At 47.0% G+C, this 19,249-nt stretch overlaps 1 protein-coding gene across 1 annotated transcript in view; it reads right to left on the reverse strand.

Annotated features, from left to right (window-relative positions):
- Positions 1–19,249, reverse strand: part of KANK4 (KN motif and ankyrin repeat domains 4) — a 33,375-nt gene that overhangs the window by 1,134 nt on the left and 12,992 nt on the right. The window contains exons 4-8 of the mRNA XM_007464280.1: positions 18,675–18,893; positions 17,120–17,207; positions 14,812–15,031; positions 7,979–8,121; positions 4,327–4,527 (exon numbers count right to left, since the gene is read on the reverse strand). Of these exons, the coding sequence (XP_007464342.1) occupies positions 4,327–4,527; positions 7,979–8,121; positions 14,812–15,031; positions 17,120–17,207; positions 18,675–18,893 (871 nt within the window). The remainder of the gene's footprint in view (positions 1–4,326; positions 4,528–7,978; positions 8,122–14,811; positions 15,032–17,119; positions 17,208–18,674; positions 18,894–19,249) is intronic.

The raw sequence follows: 19,249 nt of genomic DNA on the forward strand, positions 1-19,249 counted from the left end.
CATTCTCTACCCAGAGATGAGGGGAAGGACCGCCATGATGCAGTGGACACTGAGCTCCGAGGGCTCAATCCCAAACCCAGAATTCTGACATCTAAACAGCTCTGAAAACCACTTTTTTGGCAACTCATTTTGAGGCAAAACGTGAGGTTATCTCTGGTTCTTGCTTAAGTATCAATACTTTTACATTTTGCTGTATAAATATGAATGGGTTTGACACATGGGGGCCACCCAAGACCCTGCTAAAGTGTTCTCCACTCTACTGCAGATGGGGGAAATTACTTTCTAAAATGTGGAAACTCCAAGGAAGCAGGTGGGAAGTGTTCATGCTCAGCTAAAAACCCTTCAGTCTGTTCTCTGTGCTCCAGGATGGAGTCCAGCTGCCATCGGGGCTCCACACACATGTAAATAACTATAATGTATGGCCAAAGGCCAAACAAGCCAGCAAAGGAACAGAGTGAGCTCAAGGGACAGGATGACCACCCTGTGTATATGGGGGGAGGGCAGGGGGTGGGGAGAGGAAGGAAGTGGCATTTCAGCAGACAGGCTTCCCAAGACAGATGAAGTTCTTGCCCTGAAAAGGCCTCATGATTCCTTGTACCCCCCTTTTACCCGTCTTTGTAAGTTGGTATTTGTGGGGTTATTTGATAAATCTCAGTCTCCACAAGGTCAGACACTGGATCTGGCCTGTTCTGCTGGCCCAGCCCCTGGCTCCGTGCCTGCAGTCTGGTCAGCCCTCAATAAGCACTGTTGAAAGAGGGAATGCTGGATGATAACAGAGTATTCATTTCAAGTTGATGAAGAACCTAAGCCACCTAAATCCTAATGAGTATGTTCTTAGATTGGCCAAGTCTGGAAGAAAGCAAAGATTTTCCACAGAAGATTCTTGTGAAAGCCCCACCGGAGGGGCCTGGGTTTATTTAGGCCTGTCCCCTGCTGCACTTTGTCAACCCTGATGCTCCACGTAAACAAGGAGACAGTGTGATTAACGTTATTACGGGAAAGAGCCACAGGGCCAGTCCCAGGGGACATGTGCACCCTTGAACAGGGCCCACCTGGAGATGACAGCCTGCATCTGTGGGCTTTTCAACTACACACATGGAAAGCGGGGGCCCCATTCATTTCAGAAAGTGTGGCCAGAGAGACCATCTAGGGAGGGTGTGCCCCTGAGATGCCTCTGCCCGAGCCCTGGGAACAAGCCCACGGCCCGCAGCTCTGGTGGAAGCCAAGCACGGCAAGTCCCTGCTCGGCAGCACTGCAGGCCCAGAGAGCCCGAAGGGGTCAGGCAGCCAGCACACCTTGTGTGTGAGTGTGTGTGTGTGTTTGTGTGTGTGGTAGGGGGTTATCTCTCAATATGACAAAAACTCACCAAGAAGCCGCTACATATCAGACAAAGATGAACAAGGAATAGTCTATGCCTTCAAGAAGCTTTCACTTTGATGCATGCTTTGGAGTCACTGCCCAAACAAGTCCTTCAAAGGGTAAGCCTTGGGGGCCAGGGATCAGGTCTCACCACCACCTCCTCATTCTTGTCACTCTGGTGGTCCCAATAGGCTGGGTGACCAATTTCCCGAATTACCTTCTAAACGGGGGGAAGGTGCCTTGCTGGCTGTTCTGGGGGTTCTCCATTTATAGCAACCTTTACATGTTGGTAGGATGAGAGAAACCAATTTCAGGACATGATTTCTCTTTCGGTTTTCCAAGGGAGTACCTAAGTCTCCATAGGAAAGTGAACGTTGAAACGAGATGGTGATCATGATAAGGGATGGACTCCACCCTTCGATGCAAAGCTGGAGGCACAGGGCTTGGTGCTTGCCAAGACCCAGTCATCGGTCCCCATCTCCCACTGAAACTTTTCATCCAAGTCACCTTTGGGAAATTTGGGTGTGACTCCTGAGTCAACCCTGTCCCCAGCAGGCAGCAGGTGATTGGGCTGTGAGCAAGGTCTAGAAACTTCTGTGGGCCTGCCACCTGTATCACTTGGGCACCCCTGTGCTCACTGGGCATCCCCTAATGCTCTCCACCTTCCCCTAAGACAGGCTTCCGCTGCCATCTCCGGTTTAGCTGCCTAGTTCCTTCTTCTCAGGCTGCCCCGAACTGCAACCAGCCTGTCCTCAACCTCCAGCATTTCACTGGGACAGCATTTCATCCCACCTGGATTTCAACACTCACCTATACCAGGGTTTCTCAGCTGAGGCACTACTGCCATGTTGGGCCAGATAATCTGTAATTCTTCACTGTTCCTGTACTTTGCAGGATGTTTAGCAGCTTCCCCGGCCTCTACCCACTAGATGCCAGGACTGCCCCCCCACACACACTTATGACAGATAAAAATGTGTCCAGACACTGCTGAATCTCCCCTAGAGGGCAAAATCACTCCCAGATGGGAGTACTGCTCCCTTTGGGCTCCAGCCTCCTCTGAATGGCTCCTCTAACTCCAGACCTTCATCCTCCCTGCTCCCTCCAGACACTGCCTGCAAATGCCCAGGCCCCTACTCATTCGTGTGGTGGCTGCTTCGTATTTGCTATCATGGTTCACCTATTCCCAACAATAACAGTTGCCATCAACTGAGTATCTCCTAGATGTCAAATAGGGGCTTTACGAACGTTACCGTATTTAGGTCTGGTCTATTACTATCCTCATTTACAGACAAGCATGCAGAGGCTCAGAGTGGTTAAGTGACCTGCCCAAAGGCACACAGTCACAGAACCCTGTTTCAAACTCATGAGTGTTTAATTCTAAAGTCCATGCTTCTAACAATCACTCGATTTGTCTGAAGTTCAACAGAGCCCTACCTCCACCTACTGAAAGCAGCTACTGAGCTCTCTAATCTGTGGCGGGAGACTCAGTCTCAATGCCTGATGACCCCCGCTAACCAGGGACTTCCAAAGCTCCCGCCCCCCGTCCCACAGGCCTGCCCTCTCAGGCCTCCCCTGGCCAACTGCACTGGTCACTTCTAAGAGGGCCCTGGGCCTGTTACAGATTAAGGGGCCACCTCCTTCTGCCCCAGGGTGACCCTGCAGGGAGCTCATTAACATAGAGCCTTTATCTGACTGTATCACATTTGGAAAAGGAGGCTCTTACTTCCAGAGCCCACCACTGTTCCCACAAGCATTTCAAGAGGGTCTGTGCTCTCTAATGATCACAGAAATGGCTCTGGGCAGAGCTGGAGTTCGTGGCACCTGAAGATACTGGGCCTGGGTGCCTGCTGCCTGGGTGCAGTACAAAGGACCCAGCAGCTTGAATCAGTGATGGAACAGTGGCAGGGCGTTTTCAGATGTGGCTTGGTAAGAGGGGCTGTCCCTGGGCGGTGAGGGGCCCCTCTTTCCCCCCTCAAGCCTTTGTTCCTTTTGAAATGTGGGTGTTAAGAAAGTACAGAGAAGTCTGTTTAAAGCGTTAAATTACAGTGTCAGCATTAAGTCAGACCTGGGCTCAAATTCTTGCTTTAAGAATCAGCAGCTTGTGACCTTATGACGGCTATATAAACGCTCTAGGCCTCTGCTTCCTTATCAATACAAAATGGGGATGGCAGTATCTACCTCCCTGGATTACTGAGAGGATTCGTGAGGTAATGCATGGAAAGAGTTAGTTCCTGTGAGTGTTCTTAGGAGTTTGATGGAGCCGGTTCCTCTAGCTGTGTGATCTTGGGTACGTTACTTAACCACTCAGGGCCTCCGTTCCCCCATGAGCAAATGGGTGGCATCAACAGAGTCAATCTAATAGGACTGTTGTGGGATTTAAACTAGAGAGTCCGTGGTAACTGCTTGTTACAGTACCTGGTACCAAGCCAGCATATGATACAGGTTAGCTTTTATTACTATTGTTATCTCATCACTGTCACCACCACGACCACCACCACCATCATCATCAACGCCATCACCTAACAAGAAGCATGTATCTGGCAATGCAACTTCAAGCAGGGTGGCTTGATGAAATGGGCCACTCTGTAAGGTAGGTCACTGTCCAAGAGTGGACACAATTTGTACTTGGTTCCTTCATCCAGCCTTTGGGAGCCCCATGGACAGCATAGCCTCCCTACTCAAGCTGCTGCCTCAAAAGCCCACATGCTGCCATGACCAGATGTGGTTCAGGGCCAAGACCAGGCCTGAGTGCAATCCCTCAGAATGGTGTGAAAGGCTAGGGTTTGGGGTTTCTCAGCTCCAAGTCTCCCAGCATTTACATGGGTCATCTCATTTAAATCCAACAACAGCCTTATGAGGTCAATTCTGTTCCTACTGCCATATGGTTCCTTGAATTTTGCTGGCTGGCAAGGTACTTTTCGGGAAGGGAAGTGGAACACCCACTTGTTAATTGCCTATAAGTCTCACCTTGTCAGTCAGGCTGCTGTCACAGGCCGGGTGTGCCAGGAGCAGCCGGACCATGTCGACGTTGCCATGGCGACAGGCCAGCATGAGGGCTGACGATCCATCATGGTCCTGTAGGTTGACATCTGCCTGGCAGCTCAGTAGCGCTTGGACCATGTCCTCCCTGTCGTGGCTGACTCCCAGCATCAGCGCAGTCTGGCCTCCCTGCACACAGAGAGCAGGGGTGTGGTGAGGCTGGGGCTGATGGGAAGGACCCCCTCTGCAGCCTGGGTGTAATCAGGAGAGACTTCTCTGGAAAATGACAATTGACCTGAATCTCTGTGGTAAGGGACACATCCTCCTTGGCCTGGTAAACTTCTACTCCTCTTCCAAGACACGAGTCAAATGCTGCATCCTCTCTAAAGCCCTCTACTAACACCCCAGGCACAGGGCTCATAACACAGCAGTTACCACTTGGCATTTCAACCTGTCAACCTCTCTCTTTCTCATAGACTGTGACATCTTTAATGGCAGGAACTAAGTCTTTTCCATCTCTGTCTCTCCAGTGTCTAGCACCAAGTACATGCTGATAAGTGCTGAATGATGGAATAAACGAAGGGTTGAATACTTCAGGACCATGGCTTCTGACTCCCTGCCCCAGCCTAACTTCCTACAGGAAGTCTTGGGCTGCTCTGAACACCTCTGGTATTTTCAGTTGAATGATACCCAGAATGCTTTTTTCTCAAGAAGCTCTCTGTTTCCATGGTCCTGTGGTCATTTCTAATCCATAGCCATTGACAACAATCTTTCACAACCCTGTAATCATCAATGCACATGGCAATGGATTAGAGTCAGAAAGTAAGACCAAGCTCTGGTTCTGCTGTTTCCTAGTGCGTGACCCTGGCCACGTCACTTCGTGTCCCTGAACCCTGGTCTTTCTTTCTTTAAAATTAATATAGTTATGATCCATCCTGTATACCTCACAGGGCTTTTGTGAAAAGGGTATAAATATAAAAATGTGTGGCAGTAACTTTTCTGATTACAAATTGATCACCATTTTTCCTGGATTTTCCTGTATATACATAGTCCTCTTATGCGACTTGATTATATATTTTGCCCTCGTGGTTCTCTCCTGGGTTCCAGGCAGCTCAGGCGTGTCTCTCTGACTGTCAGGCTTTGTAGGGATGTGAGAAGAGGTAAGGACTGGTTTCTTTCCTCTCAGATCCCCTGTGGCTCTGAGCACAGTGTCTTACACGTAAAATATGTTGGCTGATGAGTTCACTGATTAAAGCTCCAATCTGCAGTCACTGATGGATTATGCTTCCCTGCCCGGAAGGCTGCGGCTTAGAGAAAAGAAAGGGGGTTGCAATCAGAAAAATCCTGGCTTTGCCGCATTCTGTACTTATGTGAATCTGGACGAGTTAACCTCTCGGTGACTCTTCCTGATCTGGTAAAGCCGGAATGCTTAACGACATTACCTCCCTTCTGGGGCTGGTGTGAGGCCTGAGCGCGGCACAGATGCTGTGTACACTTCAGCTATTATTGCATTCATGAGCATTAGAGATGAGGTCTGACTATCGCCTGGGACGTGTGAATGTATCGTTAGGTGTCCTGGTTCCCCATTTCTCTGGAACCCAGACAGATCTTTCCAGAGAAGCTTGTTTGCTCTTTGGTTTGCTTATGCTCAGCCCTGAGGTAACGCTTGTTTACTGCACTAACCAGACCATAGGTTTCCCTCCAGACCCCTCTCTTTGAGTGGTATTAAAGCCAGATGACATATGCAGATGTCTTCCTGTCTGCCCCCTGCCTGACTTGGGGCCCCCTCCCTCCTGGTCTGGCTCCACACAATTTAATTCAACAACCATTTACAGAGCACTGCTATGGCCCGGTGCAGCGCTGACCCTGGAGATACAGAGAGAAATAAGTAGTTTAGCCCAGGAGACTCCTGGCCTCCCAGCTCACTCTTATTTAACCTGGTACCTGCAGCTCCCCTCATATGTAAAGCCCCAGAGGGTGCTGAAGGGTGCAGCTGCACTATGAATTCCCATCCCTCCCTTGGTGACCTGGGATGGGTCCCTTACTCTCCTAGAGCATTGGTTTCTCCTCTATAAGAAGGGCATTGATTTTGATCATTAGTGAGCATTCCCCCTTCAAGAGGACCAATTTAGAAAAAAAAAGATTTGATATGTTTATGGAAAACATATCATTTAAAATGAAAACAGCTTTACTGAGTCCTGTGGAGTAGGTGGGTGAAGATACTTTGAAAACTAGAGAGTAAGCTACAAATGTCTGTTTCTTGCCACCAATAGAATTGCTAGTATGTGACGTGTGCAAAGAGACTTTGCCATCAGGTTAGGCTACTGTCTGCAATCACTTTGGGGTCGGGGTGGTGAGCAGAGTTAAATAGGTGGTTGGGAGACAATTTTCTATTTTCTATGGGTCTCTTGGCTTTCTGCATATTTTGTGAGTCCGGCAATATCTGACCTTTTGTTCTAGACTATCTTTTTAAGGATGAATGTACAACGAACAGCGTTGGAGCTTAGAGACAGTGTCCCCTCCAGAACAGAGGGCAGACACGCTTACTATGCAGTATGAAAGATTCAGGTTCCCTAAGCTCAGGGTTCTTGCCCAGTAACACAATCCACTCTGTGTGCAGGGATCTGGCCCTCATCACACAGCCCTGTGCGAAGTGGGAATTGGGACTTGGGGAACTGGTATAAACACCAATGCTCTGACTACTGTTACTGCTGTGAGTAACACACTGTCCTTTGTCTCTTGCACAAGAGTCCTGGGTCATCTGCCAGCATCCATGACACTTGTTAGCTTTAAGGTAGAGTAAAATCTCAGACCCTTTACACTTCTTTATTTTTATTTATTTATTTTTTTGTGGTACGTGGGCCTCTCACTGTTGTGGCCTCTCCCGTTGCGGAGCACAGGATCCGGACACACAGGCTCAGCAGCCATGGCTCACGGGCCCAGCCGCTCAGCGGCATGTGGGATCCTCCCGGACCGGGACACGAACCTGTGTCCCCCGCATTGGCAGGCGGACTCTCAACCACTGCGCCACCAGGGAAGCCCCCTTTATACTTCTTGAGAGTTAGGCTACACTGATGATCCCTCTAGGGGGAAATGGAGAGTGGAATGCACTCTACTTATTCTTCTATTGGTCAAAGATGGATAAGTGGCCTTTCGAGGAATACCCACTGTTCCATATGGAGCTTTGTCTACTGCCTAAGGGCCACACCCCTACTCTGTGTTCTCAAGTAGAAGGGCCCAGAAGCTGAACAGAGACATCCCAACCCTCTGAACTGCTTTGTAATTTATGATCAAGGTGGATCTCCTGCTGGGGGTTTCTAGAACACAGCTACTAAACGCCTTCTCAGGGTGCTAACTGTGGGAACATTCGGTTTGAGGAGTCAGACCCAGATGGAATTTGCCCAGTTTCAGACGGGGACATAGATTACAAGCTCATGACCTCTGTCCCAGCCTGTCTGGGTCTCAGGAGGCTCTGAGGAAACTGAATGTCCAGTCTTTGGACAGATGCCATTTGGAGGGCCCAGACTTCTCGGGTTAAAAACTCTACATGGATCTGCATGGAGTTTCTCACCCCAGTGGCAGAATAAAACTGGGAGGTGCCCGTGTTCATTAAAGAGGAGAACATGTTCCCACGTCCTACCTGAGTAGCTTGGATATTCACATCTCCTTCTCGTAAGAGCTTCCAGACAACAGCCATGTCTTCATCGGTCTCTGCAGAAGCCAGGGGCGTGATCATCACGGCGGTGTAGCCAGCTTTGTTCTGATGGTCCACATTGCAGACGCCTGCAAGAGAAACACCGAAGCTGGAACAGCTCCCGAGAGGCTGGAAGCCAAGCTTTAGCCTGTTCAACAGGATGCTGCCAGCTGGTTAAAGGGCCACAGAATAGAGCAATCCTTTCCCAGTGGTGGAATTTATGTTCAACATTTTTAGCAGCCTTTAACAGTGGCCACTTTTCTTTACAAGTTTTCTGAGGATACCGAGCAAGAAAGGTCCACAGGAGAGTCAAGGTGGCCAAGGGGGCCAATGACCTTGACTTTATTTCCTAAAGTGGAGGACAAACATTATTCCTATTTTACAGATGAGGACCCTGAGAGTCAGTAAAGCTGTATCAACTGCCCAAGTGAAGGAGAAGTGAGACCAGGACTCAGGTCTATCCGGCGCTAGAGCCCATCACTCACATGGCCTCACGTCACCCACAGGTGTGTATTTCAGGTCTGGTTCTATGTCTATGTGTAACTCTTAAGCAGCTGTCTATGGTTGTAGGTCTTTTCAGAGGCTAGTGACCTTGTGCAATGGACCAGGGGACATGAAAAACACCCCAGGATAAACATGGGAAATCTTCCGGGAATAACCATTTTCATTTGAAAAGCAGAGCGGAAAATAAAACACTCCACAAATTTTTATATTAAAGCAATTAAGAATATACATTTCACAATAGAATGAAAAACTGGCATATTTTTAAGATGAAGTATTAAATGAGAACTCAAAAGAAATTTCTGCTTTGTGACCCTGGGGATATGCATTCACATCCCTTCCCACGAAAGGAGACGTAGGAGATCTTCAGCCTGTTATCTGTTGTCTGAAGGCTTCCACGTCATAAGAGCGGTACAGTGTGGAAAACCAAATCTTTCCTGTACTGTTGCTCATGCAAAAAATCTATGTGTCTCTTTGAGACAATAATAAAACTATCTCAGTAAGGCAAGTCTGAGATTTTCTTAGCATTTCTTCTGTAAAATGGGGATAATAACAGTACCTATAAGGGTACTGCGAAAGTTAATGAGTTAATGTATTAAAAGCACTTAGAACAGCGCCTAGCACGTAATAAACACTCAATAAGTGTTAGCTGTTATTACTATTATTGTCCAGAAGGTTATTCTTGTCTTTACATCCTTGCTACTTGCTCTTGAAGACTTAGAGCTTCATTGCAACAAATCTGGTTTATGACAAAATGTCAGGGTTACTTATAAGTTCTGTGCAAGGCCTTATCTTTGATAAAGGAGGCAGGAATGTACAGTGGAGAAAGGACAGCCTCTTCAATAAGTGGTGCCGGGAAAACTGGACAGCTACATGTAAAAGAATGAAATTGGAACACTCCCTAACACCATACACAAAAATAAACTCAAAATGGATTAAAGACCTAAACGTAAGGCCAGACACTATCAAACTCTTAGAGGAAAACATAGGCAGAACACTCTGTGACATAAATCACAGCAAGATCCTTTTGGACCCACCTCCTAGAGAAATGGAAATAAAAACAAAAATAAACAAATGGGACCTAATGAAACTGCAAAGCTTTTGCACAGCAAAGGAAACCATAAACAAGACCAAAAGACAGCCCTCAGAATGGGAAAAAATATTTGCAAATGAAGCAACTAACAAAGGATTAATCTCCAAAATTTACAAGCAGCTCATGCAGCTCAATAACAAAAAAACAAACAACCCAATCCAAAAATGGGCAGAAGACCTAAATAGACATTTCTCCAAAGAAGATATACAGATTGCCAACAAACACATGAAAGAATGCTCAACATCATTAATCATTAGAGAAATGCAAATCAAAACTACAGTGAGATATCATCTCACACCAGTCAGAATGGCCATCATCAAAAAATCTAGAAACAATAAATGCTGGAGAGGGTGTGGAGAAAAGGGAACACTCTTGCACTGCTGGTGGGAATGTGAATTGGTTCAGCCACTATGGAGAACAGTATGGAGGTTCCTTAAAAAACTACAAATAGAACTACCATATGACCCAGCAATCCCACTACTAGGTATATACCCTGAGGAAACCAGAATTCAGAAAGAGTCATGTACCAAAATGTTCATTGCAGCTCTATTTACAATAGCCCGGAGATGGAAACAACCTAAGTGCCCGTCGTCGGATGAATGGATAAAGAAGATGTGGCACATATATACAATGGAATATTACTCAGCCATAAAAAGAAACGAAATTGAGCTATTTGTAATGAGGTGGATAGACCTAGAGTCTGTCATACAGAGTGAAGTAAGTTAGAAAGAGAAAGACAAATACCATATGCTAGCCCATATATATGGAATTTAAGAAAAATGTCATGAAGAACCTAGGGGTAAGACAGGAATAAAGACACAGACCTACTAGAGGATGGACTTGAGGATATGGGGAGGGGGAAGGGTAAGCTGTGACAAAGTGAGAGAGTGGCATGGACATATATACACTACCAAACGTAAAATAGATAGCTAGCGGGATGGGACCGCATAGCACAGGGAGACCAGCTCAGTGGTTTGTGACCACCTAGAGGGGTGGGATAGGGAGGGTGGGAGGGAGGGAGATGCAAGAGGGAAGAGAGATGGGAACATATGTATATGTATAACTGATTCACTTTGTTATAAAGCAGAAACTAACACACCATTGTAAAGCAATTATACTCCAATAAAGATGTAAAGAAAAAAAAAGTTCTGTGCAAGGGAAAAAAACCCAACAATATTTGTTTGACATTCCCTCCACTCCATCCCAAACAATTTTTCAGAAATGTGTCATAGTGGACCAGGATGCCAATGGATACAGTTGGGCTCATGTATCAGCAATTTCCTCGCCTGAAGCCTCTCTGACCACTGTCATGACAAGCTGGGCTATGAAAGCCGAATAATAACTCCATGCATCGCCTCACAACTCTGTTCTGATAAAGACGGGAATATCTGCGTTGCCACGTTAATGACTTTAAAATTTTTACCCCGTGACTATTTTATGTTTGCTTTTAAGATGCATAAATGAGCCTCAGGTTACGATTCTCTATACTCTCTTCAGAAACGTGACCAATAACTCAGTAGAGTGAGAACTAACTCTTACCCAGGGGCTCTGAAAAGGGGCTGAGGACACCTGGCTTTCACAGCAGATGTTTCTGAGCAGCTCCAGGGAGCAAACCAACCTCCCCGGAGGTGAGGAGAAGGCTCTTGACTGTACATCCTCCAACTCGGCCAGCTTCCTCTTCTGCAGAGGCATCCTGGCGAAATAGAGGACGGATCACAACGGACTAAAGGGGTGGAGGTGAACCCATGGCTCTATTCTCAATAATGATGAGTCACTTCTGTGCAGCCCTTTACAGTTTGTCATGTGCTTTCCAGATGCTTCACAAATGGCTGGGAAGGGAGCCCAGTTTGGAGTGGGACAGATCTGCCCTCCTCAACACCCCTACTACAGTGAGGGAGAGGAATGGCGCTTTCAGACCGTCTCCCCAGCCCCCTTCATTCTTTATGCTTGCGGCTGTTGTGCTATTTCAGCATGTTAAAGGGGAAAGCTTCCAAACCACTTTAGGGTTGATGAGTATTGCCTGGATCTCGGACAACATCAGCAGAAATTTATAACAAACAAATCAAAGGTTGTCTGTTCTCCAGCCTGGCCTGGCCCAACCAGAGGACTTCTAACAGGCTGCAAGCCTGTGAGCTACTTAGAGATGAAGGTGCTACATTATGGATCTTTAGAGTTTCTGTGCACATAATAGGTGTGCCTAAGGTCTCACAGTGTCCCTGGAACCTAGCTTCGGGTAGTAGAAAAAAGCCCAGGTTGGGAGGGTGACAGATCATGGTTAGAATTCTGGCTTAGCTACCTACTGGCTCTGTGACCTTGACCACAGAACTTGACCTCTCTGAGCCTCAGTTGTCTCACTTGGAAAATGCATTAAATATCTGCTTCACAATCCCCGCAAGGACTGCATATGGTAGTATTGCACTGTGTTTGGGCTGGGGAAGGCACTCAACAAACAGTAGGTGGTGTTGTTATTCACATTCTATAATGAAAGGCACTAACACTGAACACAGTAAATGCAACCCAGAGGCATGCTCCTTTAATTATGTGCCTTTCTCAACAGAGCTACCATTTTTAGGGTATCCATGAATCCCTGAAGAATGTTAGAATTGTAACTTCGTCTTCCTCTGATGATGCAGAAAGAACTTCAGGCTGGCATTATGTACATCACCTTTCCATGCAGGTAAAGAGCCTCAAGGCTGCTTAATGGAATTTTGGAGAATGAAGGTTTACTGGAATTTAACCTAGCTCCCAGGAATCATCCGTGCACTCGTTCATCTAACACATATTTTCACTCGACACCCACCATGAGCCAGGAACTGGTCTAGGTGCTGGGGATACTGAAAGGAAGGGGACAGACAAGAGCCTCCCTCGGGTTAACTGAGTTCTGTTAGACTCAGAGAGAAGTGACAAGCAAAGATCACCTGAAGAAAGAAACTTGGTGCACTGCTAGAGAGAGATGGGGTAGCCACTTTAGATGGATCACCAAGAAGCCTTCTGTGGTGACATTTGAGCTGTGACTTGAATGATGAGAAGAAGCCAGTCATGAGAATAGTTTCAGGGAAAAGGGTCCAGATGGAAAGAAAATGCAAAAGTCCTAAGGAGGGAATGAGCGTGGTGAGTTGGAGGCCCACACGTGGCTGGAGTGGAGGGAAGGAGGGTGCATGGTGGTGGCAGAGAGAGCAAGGGCAGGCAGGACCAGGCCATCTGGGATTCCTGAAGGCCAAGAGCAAGGGGAAGCCGTGGGAGGGATTTAAGGGGGGGCGGGCGGAGGACAAGATACAAGTTGGGGGGAAGCTGTTGGATCCAAACTTCAGACTTCCTGATGCCTGTTTAAACTCCCCCTCCAGCTTCCTAAGTAAGAGTGTACTGTTCTAGCATGTGCTCTAGTTCCTGGTTGCCACGGTATCGACTTCAAATCCCAGCAACACACTTAGTCATTGCATGATCTAGAGCAAGTATGTTGACTTTACGGAGTGTCACTTTCATCACCTATAAAACAGGAATAATCGTCCTAATAACAGGATCGTTATGACGATTAAATGACATCTCAGGTGCCAGGTGCTTAGCAGAGGGCCTAATCCGTGTAGATCATTTGCGGTTTTATACCTCTTGTAGGTACCCTCCTAGATATCCCTCATACAGCCTTCGTAAGCTCACTGATGACATTCGACTGGGACCCACACACCTTCAGTCGGCCCCATCCCCCGCCTGTCCACACAGGCACTCCTAGGCTGGTTGATGTTGTCACTCGCTCTGCAGAAACTCCACTCTAAGCCCTGTGAGGTCGTCTCGGCAGACGTAGAGTTCTTTGTTTGACTATTAACCGCCCTTTCCAGCCCCTAAGATGAGCAAGACCATTTGCAATGATTCTCCACCAGAGGGGAGAGTCTTCCCTTCCTCTAGACTTCCAACAATTAAGAACCTAATGCTCACTTCCCTTCTCTCCTCCTCCAATCCCTCTGGACCTTCACCCACCCTCCCTTCCTTTTGCTTCCATCTCGGAGGAATAAATATCCCAGCAGCTTGCCTATGCTGACCTCGTCTGCCTGTGCTGTGGATTCCAGGTTTTTCCAGCTCCTCGAAAACCTTGCTCCCTCAAGCATCTTCTCTCCTTTGCGTCTTTAATCTCTCTCTCTCTCTCTCTTTGTCTCTCTCTGTCTGCCCCTTTCTCTGTGTGTGTGTGTGTGCGTCTCTCTCTCTCGGATTCTTGTTCTCAGCCAACAGACATATTCAGGCCTCCTCCAGCCCCATTACTCAAAAATAACTCTCCCCATCCTCTCCTGCCTCCTCCAGCTATCATGCTACATCACTGCCTTCCCCAGCCCATGAACGTCACTCCTTTCCCTTGTGAAATCTGGTTTCCTCCCAACAGGCCCCTGAAACAATTGTTTCCAAAGTCATCAGTGACTCCTTCCCAAATCTGCCAACCAACCCCAGGCATCATCCTTCAGGGACACTGCAGTACAGTATTTGACCCAGTGGACAATCTTCTTTCTTCCTGATATTTTCTTTTTCAATGGCCTGGGACGTTTCTCTGTCTGCCAGAACCTACCCGCTGCAGTGCACATTTCCTGCTCTCTAAACAAGGTATTATCTCACTTCTTTTGAGCCCTGAAATCACATTCTGCACCTCTCTCTGGTGAGCCATCATGCTGTCCATCCTGACTGTCAGGCTGTAAGCTCCTGGGGAGAAGACGACTCACGCCTAGCTCACCTTTGCATCTCTGGTGGTAGTCAGTATGGACCTCATACGTAGTTCACAGATATCTGATGAAGGGTGAATGAATCAAACTGAGTCAAACTGATCAAATGGAGCCGTGACTTTTGTTACAAAGTACTTATGAAGATGGAAAATGTGACCTTTCCTAGAGGCAGTGTGGCGTAGATCTGGAGCTGGGCCAACTGAATATGAAGTGTGACTCTACCACTTACCAGCATTGTGACCTGAGCAAGTTTTATCACTCTCTCAGCCTCAGTTTCCTCAACTGTAACATGAGAACAATAATACCCACATCACAAGAGTGTTGTGAAGAATAAATGACATAATAAAGGAAAAAATGGTCTAGCCCAGCTCCTAGAACACAGGAGGAACTCAGAACAGTGAAGAATCTCCTCGCTGGAAAGAAGTGGGAACAAGAACTGGCTGTCACAGAGGGACCCAGGCTGCACAGATGCAGCCATTTCTGACCTGTTTCCAGCAGCAGCCTCACGATGGAGAAGCTGGAGTGGGATACGCTGTAGTGAAGAGCTGTGTTGCCATTGCCATCAGCCAGGTTGACAAGCAGCTTTAGCAAGTGTGGGGAGTGAGGCTGGACCCCGCGGAGGTAGGTGGCCACCACAGCAGGGCTGGATGACTTCCGGCTGGAGACCCGGAACCACTCTTGACTGATGGTATTTAAGCTCTGCTTCTGAAAGATCAATAGATTCCAGTTCCAGGGAGGTTACCTACCTGGGTGCTCCAGCTGGGGTGTTAATTTCCACTAGGAAAGGTCAGCTTAGGATGGTTCCATTTCTATCCCTTCAGCTCCCTCCAAATCTCCATGTGATTAACTCCTAGAGGGCTCAGAGCTAGTGGGGTCCCCATGCAGCAGCACACTTTGAACCCGTGGGATCAGTCCCCCATATGAGGTAGACAGGAGGATTGGGACAGCAACACAATAGCCAATAACACAGCACATTACTCGGGGACAGTTTGAGTCTACTGTACGTTTTGATCACATCCCCCATACGCACAGGATAACCATGACCCCCTCTTTCACGTGTCTATACCAGCCTATGTGACCCTAGCCCAGACTCCACCAGGGCATGTGCATGTTTTTAACAGGCATAGCTGGAAAGTCACAACATTTTACTAATGGGAAAAATGCACACTGAAAGCTAAGACAAACAACATGCCCAATTTATGCTTGAAGTAAAACCCAAACAGATGTGTTTGAATTATTTTTGGCTTTTAAGTTTTGCTAGGACCTTCAGAGAAAATGGCGTAACAACCCATGGCAGGACCGCACTATCTGCAGTATTCAGCTCCTTTATAACCATGAATGCAAATGCCACCAACTATGCATGTGACATGACCTAAGTGTTTAAAATGGAACATGACTAGATTATTTTTCTAAAGGGGAGGAGAAATGATGAGGCTGTGACTATTAGAGATGATTTCATATTTATTCTGGAAAGGGCACTGAATTAGGAGTCACTACACCCTAGGGGCCAGGCATAAGTCCTGGCTCAGCTGTGTGACCTTGGAAGTCCTATAACCTTTTTGAATCTTTCCTGTCTGGTCTACAAAATGGTGGTGAAAAAACGGCTGGGTCCCTAACTTCCCATGCTCTACAGAGTGAGGTCCTTGCACAGCCTGCTTTGTCTCTAAGGTGGAGAGGGGGTGTCCTGTGCTTTGATCCTAAAGTGGGTGTGATGTCAGGTTTGTATGTCCTCTGATCAATTTTCTAGGCAGAAACAGTGGAACCTTTTGTGGCTGAAACACTTCTTATATATCAGAATATCTCCTTTACCCATGGAATCTTCAGGAGAATCTGGAGAAAGTTCCTAATATTAAGGGACATAGTGGTAGATTTTAAATGAAGATCTAAGAAATAACTTAGCTCTGAAATTCATTTAAGAATAAGTAGCAGGAGCTTTAATCAACAACCACCTCACATATTGGTTCTTTAACAATCTGGGAACAAGTAATTTGCCAAATCAGCAAAGATAAAATACTCATGAAAATGGGCTAATCAATCGTTTTTACTCCTAAGGCTCTTCCGCAAAGGAGAACAAAATGGGCTTTAAAAACGCTTACAAGCTGTTACACATTGGGTCTTATCAGTTGCTCTCATGACTTGGGAAAATGTGTCTGTGCCAGTACCTCTTGATTCAAGCAGAAGCTAATCCTTACATGTTTAAATCTCCATGGTCCATGATGGTATTAAGGAACAAACAGATGTATTTTCTTGCTTTTGGTCTCTTGACCCATAGATGCACTTCAAGAAAAACAGTAAAGACTACAGAATGAAATGCCAGGGCTTGAGGGTAGTGGAGACATGCGGTCCACCACCTTCCTTTTATTAATGAGGAAATCACGGCCCTAAGCGTTGAACTGACTCACTGAATATCTCACCGCTATCTAGCGGTCCTGGGAGTAGAACCATGGTTCCCATTCCACCCGCTCTTTTCTGCTCTACTCACGGTTCTCTCAAACCGCGAGGCAATTTTGAGCCTAAGCCACAAAAGTTCTATGACACATTCAGGTTGGGACGCCTAATAACACTTGGTAAATGCCTCTGAGCCGCAGGCCTGGTTCCTGTGCACATGCATGGGTTCCGCTTTCTCAGCACAATCCATCACCTTGGGTAGCAGAGTTTGGGCAAATGAGAGAACAGCCAGCGGACAGGGACCCGTGCACACCCACACTGCTGCCTCAGGCACGGGACCCAAGTCACCCAGGTGAAACTTAAACTGTATAGAAATCTTTACATGATGATGAAAAATCAGAGTACCAAGAGCTGGTCAGTGGTCGATCCAGTTTCTGGCAGATGTTGGTTCAATGCCCGGCATGCATTAAGGAATTCCTCTGAGGGTTTATATCTAAAGAAAAAAATATATATGTATGTATGTGTATATATATATATATATATCAGTATCCATGTTGATAAAAAAAAAAGTCCCCTACCTTGACTTTCACTCTCATCTTTTACCTCTCAGCGACTCAAACACCCAAACTGGGCAACTTCCCAGGGTCAGGGGCATTCCTCAGAAATACTGGGTGAACACAGCCTCCTGACGAGGGGGCTTGGCTTCTGAACTCTTCTGAAGAGTGAGTTAAGTGCATTGTCCTTTGGATTCTGCTGTTTTCGGGGGGCAGGAGCAGACCACCAAAGCATTTTAGGGGCCACAGGCCCAAATGCCATTCCTGACACGCTGGGAAAGGGAGAGTTATCTTTCCGACTTTGGAGCCAACATTTTCTGCCTGAGTGACTTGACAAATCCAAAGGACTCAATGCACAGCAGCAAATTTCTTGCGGTTATTCTTCCATGAAGGATACAGTAAGTGCTAATTGAGTCAATAAAATGAAAATCGATTAAGCTGGGGCGCTCTCAATGATACGCACTCCTCCTGTGCTAGTATAAGGGCAGACTCAGCACTGAGAGGCCTAGGCTGGGAGTCAATGGCATTGGTCACCGAGAAGCTCCGCTCTCATCTTGTCCTTACAGTGCTGCTATTTTGGAGCAGCCCTGCGGCACTGCTGGACAATCAGCTGCCATTCACTGCTCATCATTCCTTCAGCAACCAGGCTGGGGATGATGGTAACGATAATGAATGGTACTTATTATTCTCATTTCTCCCATTTATCAAGAGCCTACTATGTGGCAGGCACTGCAGGAGGCATTTTGCATACTTTTTTACATACTTTTTCTCATCCAGTCCTCAGATCAAATCTATCAGGTTGCTACTATCCGCATTTTACAGATGAGGAAACTGAGATGAACGCAGCTAAATAACACCGTGGCAGACGTAGGATTTGAATCCAAGTGTGTCCAACCCCAAAGTCAGTACTCTCTTCATCATGCCATGTGACCTCTCATCACTTTCAAAAACAGGGTTATGTCAGTATGGCCAAAGGGAGAGACAGGAAAACATGTGGGAGAATCACAAAAGACATGCATTGAAACACCATCTCTGCTAGCTGTGTCACTAACTTCTCGAAGCCTCTGTTTCCACATCTGTAAAGTGGGGCTTATAATAATTTCTACCTTACAGATTGTTAGAAGGATTACATCTAGAGAATACCTGTAGAGTCCCTCACATTTTCAGTGCTAAGGCCATGTTAGCTTCATATGCAGAGCTCTGTCTATGACAGTATATCCCAGGAAGGCAGAAGTTAGATCTGTTTAGTTTAACCAATGCACTGAACCTGGCATAGATTGGAAACTCAGTAAATATTGGTGAATGGATGGATAAATGAATTAACAAACGACCAGATGAAAGGGTGAATAAATGTCCTTGCTCTTTCTCAGAGGATCAAGTGCCCCATCTGTCCCCATCTGACTCACCTCTCAGCCTTGGGATGGGGAAGCTCTTCCCCAGGCCCGCTTTCCTGGTCCGTGTCACGGGTGCCCTCGGGAATGCCCTGCCCCGCCTTGTAGCTGAGGTGGGCATCCTTGCCCCGCCTAGATTCTGGGCCATCACATTTCTTCTCAGCCTCGCTGTCAGACAAGTCTTCTGGGGAGGTGTCCTCACTGCTGGTCTCCTCACTCGAGGTGGTCTCATAGCTGGGAAAGGAGACAAGGTCACTAGTTCCGTGCTTCCTGCCTGATGCTCGTGTCAACACTAATGAGAACTCGGTGGGCTTTAAATAACACTTCCATGCTTGCTAGCCTTGTCCTCCATTCTCTACATTTGCAGTGCTGGGCAAGGGGACTCCCAGGAAACCTACTGTCAGAGGAACATGCTTTTAAGAGCTCTGTACCTTTATCGCTGGAGGCCACTTGGGGAAAAGGGTAATTAACTAAGCTCTTTGCAACAAACACACAAACAGCCCATGGCCTAATTGGTCGATGCATTCAGATGATCCAGGTATCCAAGGCTCTCATGGAAGAGTTTGATTCTGGAACCCTAATGTCCTGTC

This window comes from Lipotes vexillifer, unplaced genomic scaffold, assembly GCF_000442215.2.
Source record: "Lipotes vexillifer unplaced genomic scaffold, Lipotes_vexillifer_v1.1 scaffold47, whole genome shotgun sequence".
Classification (NCBI taxonomy): domain Eukaryota; kingdom Metazoa; phylum Chordata; class Mammalia; order Artiodactyla; family Lipotidae; genus Lipotes; species Lipotes vexillifer.